Raw genomic sequence first — 7,203 nt, forward strand, 5'->3', positions numbered from 1 at the left:
ACGTGGTGCCGCTGTACCCCGTGGAGGCTGACGCTCGGGTGGTGGGCCGTCGGGAGGCCGGGATGCTGGGTGCTGTGGCACAGCTGCTCGCTGTGCGCAAGCCACTCGGCGTCTGGTCGGTGGGTGACAAAAAGAAATCATTATAAAAAACGCCGTTAAATCTAATGTCGTGCCCCAACAGACACAAAATGATGGCCGTGCTAGTTGCGATAATGTTAGATTAATGTTAGTACAAAACTCAGCAAAAAGACTCATTCACTGTAATTAAGAAGAAGTTCAGACTTTAAAAAAAAAAAGTCGAATAAATAAAGGCCCTGATTCAACCCATGTTCTAACTGGCCACAGTCATTGGAGACACCTGCCCACCTATAATGAGATCCGTATGAAAAATATGTGAATTTTGACATTTGCCAGCGGTTGTATTTTGTGCTGCGCCGTCACGGTGGCGTACAACCACGCCAGGTAACACGGAGGGGTCGTTCCTAATAATTCGGGATGAGGTATAAATCACTCAAATGTTATTAGACGCGCTTTGAGTGTGATGTAACTGTCAAGTGGGACTGTGGGAGCATTCGACGCCATTTCGGGGCTAGGATGAAGTTTTGACAACAAACGAAACAAAGATCAAATAAATGTGAATGTAGTTTAGCTCTGTGGTTCGTTTTTTCCCCTCTTCTTTTAAGTCTCCCAAATTCAAATCAATCAATTCAACAATCAATAAGACGAGTATGATGTCAACTCTGGTTGACTTAAGGTCCCACTGTTTACTTCTGTTTTATATTGTAAAACAATACAACATACATATTAGCAAACTAACGATCAGAAAGTACAAATAAGATATCCAAAATGTACACGGTGAACATAAGGATACAGATAACTGAAAAATCTATTTAAGTACAGTAACAAAGTATTTGTACGTTGTTCAGAAAGCTTTTACCAATTTCGAACCTAAAATAAACTTCAAATGGTAAAGAAAAATGGAGGATCTCTTTGCACCCTGTTTGCCGTTGTGAGAAGTAATGAAAATGTGGTTACTTGTGTACTTCCGAAAATCTCAGAGTCTGAACTTTAAAGAAGTTGAATCAGTCCTCGTTCTTTGGCCACTTTGTTTTTACACACATATAGTTGGACTTAAGTGCCCACTTTTGTCACCTTGGGTGGTGCCGCTATAGGCACAAATAAATTGTTACGATTCCACAAATATTCATAGTTCATTCAAATAAGTAATTCAATAAAAATCTGAATGTCGTCAAATCGTTGCATTTTCCGTTCTCACAAGGCCTCAAATGGCGACCTAACGTGCCCGCGAAAAACATTCCGACTTGACATTTACATCACAAAGCTTGTTTCTAATATTTTGGTGATTTCGATCTCGCCCCGAATTATGAAGAACAGCCTCTTGGTGTGATCTGGTATCCTTGTACATCGCTGCAACCTACAAGTCAAACGATCAACCGTAACAAGTGTAAAAACGCCATATTTTGAATACAGCTCTCGTTATACGGGTGCAGGTGTTTGACATGTTGTGCCCAGATACCATTAAATTACACTTGTTTGTCGTATGACAAATATGACAAAAATCCCAAATAGCGTTTTATTCATTACATGACAATTTTGTGGGCTTAAATCACGTCAACGCAAGCCCAATGTCGGAATCTGCTGACGCGGTCATTTTATGTGTGGTGAAAATCTGTTTTGGTTACAATATGAATTCATATGAGCTTGACTTCATCATGAATTCACGTGTTAATTTTGTCGATAGATTTTTTTACATTATTTTTTTTGTGCATATAGTTTATGTAATGGATCCACATTTCGCAATTCAGGAGTGTGTGTGTGTGTGTGTGTGTGTGTGTGTGTGTGTGTGTGTGTTTTGCCCCATTTAGTTTCCGTCATTCTTGATGGATTTTTCTTTAATATTTCACTGGACGGATCACATTCTAATGTGTTCTTACTTCACGTTATATTTGATTTCATTTTGTGTCATGATTTTTTTGATTGATTATATTTTTTTTCCTCATTAATTGTACTGCAGTAGCATTTTAAATTTCTCTCTTAGACGTTTTTTGGGGGCGGTCATGATTGTTGATATTATTTATGCAAGCTTCTACTTTTTTTCTTTTCTTGCGGTGGCCTTTCTGCTTTTTATTTTAAACCCACATTTTAGTCTTTCATGGTGGTGTTGAATTCAAATTCAAACAAATGCAACGAAACACACTCACACACACACTCCCACGGTTTGTTCGGCGACATCATTTTTGAACTCAACATTCCAGAAAATTGTTGGGATCGTATTTTACTTTGTCACATTTACTCAAAAATATATACATTATCGTTTGATGCAAAACTGCATATTGCATCTGTAAAATGAAAATAATTGATAATTTAACATAAGCTTACACATCGATGAAAAATTTAAACTCACGAAATCCCTACGCGTGACGTCACCACACACACACACACACACACACACCCTCATTGAAGTGTACGCGTAATTCTTACAATTTATCTGTTAGGCGGAACTATTATGGGATGTCAGCCGATTTCTGATAACACAGTGGAAGATTTAAAATCCTGAATACACTTCTCTTAAAATAATGATATAGCCTGTACATTGTTTCCCAGAAGGCACAACTCCGTGTGTGTGTGTGTGTGTGTGTGTGTGTGTGTGAGTTTCCTAGTCCACGAGAAGTCACACGATGTCAATCAAAGTTGTCTTTTCAAATGGCACTTCGCATGTACTCATGTTGAAGCCCGAGTGCCCGTCAAAATAAAACAAAGCGAGCTCCTGAGAATTTTTTTTTTTAATTATTGTTCAAACTCGTCCTCTAGAGCTTTAACGTGGAGTTTAAAATATTATAGCACGCGCAAATTCATCTACTGCAACCAATTCCTCCGTGAGCCTCCCCCCGCGCGGTGCAGCTGCGTGTCGAGCCGGGAAGAGGAAGCCTGGCAGCGGCCTGACCACGCTCCCCTCTCCCGCCTCCTTGGAGAACCGCAAAAAGAAAAGTGAAAGCAAAATCTCGTGTTGACGTTGAGTATTAAGGTTGATTTACATCGTGTCGTGTTACACGTGTTTCCGGGGTAAGGGAGTGGTATAGCCTTTAACGCACGCATGACGCAGCCCACAAACTGATAACCACACTTTTTAAAGTGAAAAATCCGCTAAGGGATGCCGAAAGAAATGTCAACAAACACACACACACACAGAGTAGGGACAAGAGCAGGCGAGGCGTGCTTCCGGCTTACTTTGCTGCTCGGTAATGGATCGGATCCCCAGAATGTCCGTGACCGAGTGCGACGAGGGCCATATCCGGTGCATGGCCATGTGTCCGGGGAGCGCGGGCATGCCCGGCGGCGTGGCCACCTTGGAGCCGGGGTAGGAGTACAAGTGGTTGTAGGGCAGGGCGGCGGGCTGCGGCGGGTGCGCGTGAGGGTGCGCGTGGGCCTGCGGCGGCTGCTTGGCCGCCTCGTAGGGGCCCTGCTGAGCCAGGTTGCCGATCTTGTTGCGCAGGATGCGGCTGATGGAGCTGACGGAGGGCAGGTTGAACTTGTCGCACACGCCGTCGGCGAGCAGCCGGTCGCGGATCTCCCAGGCGAAAATGCCCGGGTCGCGCTGCTTGTACGTCCGTATGTGCTTGACCACGGTGGGCGTGGTGACGCGCGGCTTGCTGCCGCCGATGGCGCCGGGCAGGATGGAGCCGGTCTCGTTGTAGCGCGCCAGGATCTTGCTGACGCAGCCGTGCGAGACGCGCAGCTGGCGGCTGATGTCGCACGGGCGGATGCCCAGCTGCGCCAGCTCCACGATGCGCAGCCGGATGGCGTTGGGCAGCGGCCGGCCGTTGACGAACACGCCGCCCAGCTGGTTGACCTCGCCGAAGGCCGGTTCTGCAAGCCGAGGGCGAGAGCGGTTAGTCGCGGCCGGGTCCGGCCCGTTCCAAAGCCACTTTTTTGCTGGGCTCTCTGCACACCGGGCGTGCATGCCCAGATTCAAACTGGATTCGCCCCAACTGCCTCCTGTTCTAGCCCTTCAAATAAATCCGACCGAGATGCAGCGCGTTCGTGTTATTCTTTGCGTGCTTCAAGCCAAGTTGAATGGATCAGTCACTAAAGCCGTCTTTTGTTCTCCAGATGGACTCAAGAAGTCAATCGAGGGTAAATTCAAGATCAACTGCATTTTTTTTTCACGCTTGCATCATCATGCTGAAAACCAACCGTATCAAAAAAAATAAATAAAAAGAAGTGAGTTCCTGCTGCAAGGCCACACTGGCAGTGCCGTAATGTCTTTTACGCGCGCATGCGGAATCCCAAGCACATCAAACGTCATCTATGAGTCGTTTATGCTTCGGTTATGCTTCACTTGCTTGCACGCAAGCATCATGCTGAGACTCAAGTGTTTCAAAGGCCCCAAAACGAAAGACCGCGCGTGTCTTTTGCTCCATGAGATGCAAAATGCATGTTTGCGTCTTGGCGCTGACATTTCAAGTTTAACCTTGAGATAAATTATATTTATTTTCGCAGCCTATGCTCGCGTCATGCCGAAACACGAGCATCAACAAATGTAAAAAAAAAATAAATACTAATAAATCACAGCCCGAGTGGTTGCGATGCACTTTTGAAGCATTGTGCCTAAACGAAAGTGTATCGAAAAGAAACAGAACTTTGCACATCATCGTGCTGAAAGTCAGTTCAAGGTCAGTCCGAAAGTGAATTCTGCTCTCAATCACGCTTGTGGAGCACGCTGACACTCAAGCGCATCGTGCGATGCTGAAACTCACCTGTGTGTGACTTCGTTACAGGTTCGCGCAATGTTTCATGCTGAAACTCAGGCGTTATCGAATTGATATCCGAAATACTTTTGAAAGTTGAAAGCGAGATACGGGATGCATGTTGTGTATCATGCTGAAACGCAAACGCGACAAACTTAACGCCAATGTTTCTTTTTGCACCCCCCCCCCCACCCCCCAAAAAGAAATATCCGAAATACTTTTGAAAGTTGAAAGCGAGATACGGGATGCATGTTGTGTATCATGCTGAAACGCAAACGCGACAAACTTAACGCCAATGTTTCTTTTTGCCCCCCCCCCCCGCACCCCCAAAAAGTATACACGCTAGTATATGTTTTCGCGTGTACTTTGCGTGTATCAAAAACAACTGCAAGTTGTTTTTAATTCATTTTGCAGAAAATACCTTGGCTTGATTTGAATTTTTTACTCGATGCAAAGATTGCACAGCAATGTGGGTGCACTGTATAGTTCTGCATCTTTCCGCATCATGCTGAGATATGAGTGTAAAAATGGCAAATCTCCTCATGAATTTTTTTTCCAACATAAGGCTGAGATTTACATTCAGGAAAAAAATGAGCTTCAACCGAACTACAGTATTACAATTTCCATCTCAACGTGCACAAACGCTGAACACGAAACAGTTGGAGGTCGTGCTGAGATTTGGGTGTGTCTATATACATTTGGATTTTTTTTTTTTTTTTTAAATTTATGCACCATACTGAGACCTGACTGCAGAAACGCGAAGCAGTGACGTGAATGCGTTTTTGACGGATAGTGCTGAGACTGGCGTCTCAAAAGGCGAGTCTCGCCCAAATAATGCTGAGACTCGAGTGTCTGAAAAGTCTGAAGATGAATTCCGAGCTGCATCGTTATTTTTTGCTCCACCACACGCGTCCCGCCTTGACCCCGAATACTGAAAGTCAAGCGTGTCAAATCCCAAACGGGTTCAATTCGACAGCTATGCAACACGCATGCTGAAACTCATTCGTACACATGCAGGCAGGCTGACGACATGCATCGTGACGCTTCCGGCTGCATGTACGGGCCTCAAGCGTGTGAACGGTCCAAAATCTACATTCGTTTTTTTTTTTTTTGTTTGGTGGACGCATGCCGAGACTTGCTCTTGATTTGTTCTATTGACGAACTTGACAGGATGCGCTGATCCTGAATCGAATGCTGAGATTCGAGTGTATTCGCTCAAGTCATTTGGATAAATGTTCAAGTTCATGGTCGGACTAATCTGTTTTTTGTTTTTATGCTTGGGACAGTTTGTGCTGAATGCTTCTAACGCTGAGAGGCGAGTGGAGCAAAAATCAAGTCCAAAAGGCCAAAAATCGACCGTCCGGTGCTGAGACGCGAGCGAAATCAAACTTGACTCCAGCAGAAGCCGCACTATGGCTTCACGGAGCTCTTCTATTTTGTCATGTTACGCCTCTATTTTTTTTTGGGGGGGGGGCGGTCTTATTTAACTTTTTAAAACATGCTTTTCCCTGGATTATTTCGCTCTCATTGTTTGGCATTCGGACGTCAAAGAATTCCATCGCGCATGCAAGGGGAATCGCGCCACTTGGAATCATTTTGACGCCTCACGCCGAAACATGAGCAGTGTTTTGAAAGTTAAGCTTCGGACAACTTTCCAGCCCCCCCCCCCCCCTTTCCTCTCCTTCCACACACTTGAACCCGCACGCCACCGGCGCACGATCAATCCTAACCGGCAGCCGTCCCTCCGTCCACGCCGCGTGGCGCGCGAAGCCCAAAAAGTGCCCCCCCCCGCCCCCTCCAACGCATGCGTGCTGTGTGGCGACTCACCCATGGCGTTCAAGCCGCGAAGCAGGAACACGGCGGCGTCCGCTTGCTGCTGTTGCTGCTTCTGCTCCCGCACCGCGTCCAGCGTGTCCAAAACAACCGAAAAAACTCCTCCTCCTCCTCCACGTCGTCCTCCCCCCCCGCCCCCTCCACCCCACCTGCAAGCAGCGACCACCCGGCTGCTCTCCGGCCCGGCAGCGAGCACCGGCAGCGGAGCCTTGACGAGACGGGCGAGGCGGATCGCGAAGCTCGGATGCGTTTGGCGAATGAAGACGCGAAACTCCCGAGCGGCTTTTTTGGACATTTCCTTCAGCTCCTCACAGTTCGGAGGCAGGACGCGCGTACGCTTCCTCCGTCCCTGATTGGCTGAGAGTTAGCAAGGCGCGCTGCTATTGGTTCGCGGAGTCTGACATGACACTTGACCCTCCCCCTCTCCCCTCCCACCACCCTCCTCAGCCATCACTCTGACTGCATGTCACCGCCAATGTGTTTGTTATTGAGACTGATAGTACACCAGTGGCCACATCCACGCTGCGTGGGTGCGGACCCCCCCCCCCACCCCCTTCTCCCAGGAAAAAAAAACCCACCTTCAAAAATCTGATGTAATAAA

The 7,203-nt window shown here is 46.8% G+C and overlaps 1 protein-coding gene across 1 annotated transcript in view; it reads right to left on the reverse strand.

Moving 5' to 3' along the window:
• The window catches only part of pax9 (paired box 9), a 7,219-nt gene extending 271 nt beyond the window's left edge, over nt 1-6,948 (reverse strand). Inside the window, exons 1-3 of the mRNA XM_019890434.1 lie at nt 6,597-6,948; nt 3,250-3,888; nt 3-112 (exon numbers count right to left, since the gene is read on the reverse strand). Of these exons, the coding sequence (XP_019745993.1) occupies nt 3-112; nt 3,250-3,888; nt 6,597-6,897 (1,050 nt within the window). The 5' untranslated portion in view covers nt 6,898-6,948. The remainder of the gene's footprint in view (nt 1-2; nt 113-3,249; nt 3,889-6,596) is intronic.
• Nucleotides 6,949-7,203: the final 255 nt, after the last annotated feature.

Source organism: Hippocampus comes, unplaced genomic scaffold (assembly GCF_001891065.2).
Source record: "Hippocampus comes isolate QL1 unplaced genomic scaffold, H_comes_QL1_v1.1 scaffold168, whole genome shotgun sequence".
Taxonomy (NCBI): domain Eukaryota; kingdom Metazoa; phylum Chordata; class Actinopteri; order Syngnathiformes; family Syngnathidae; genus Hippocampus; species Hippocampus comes.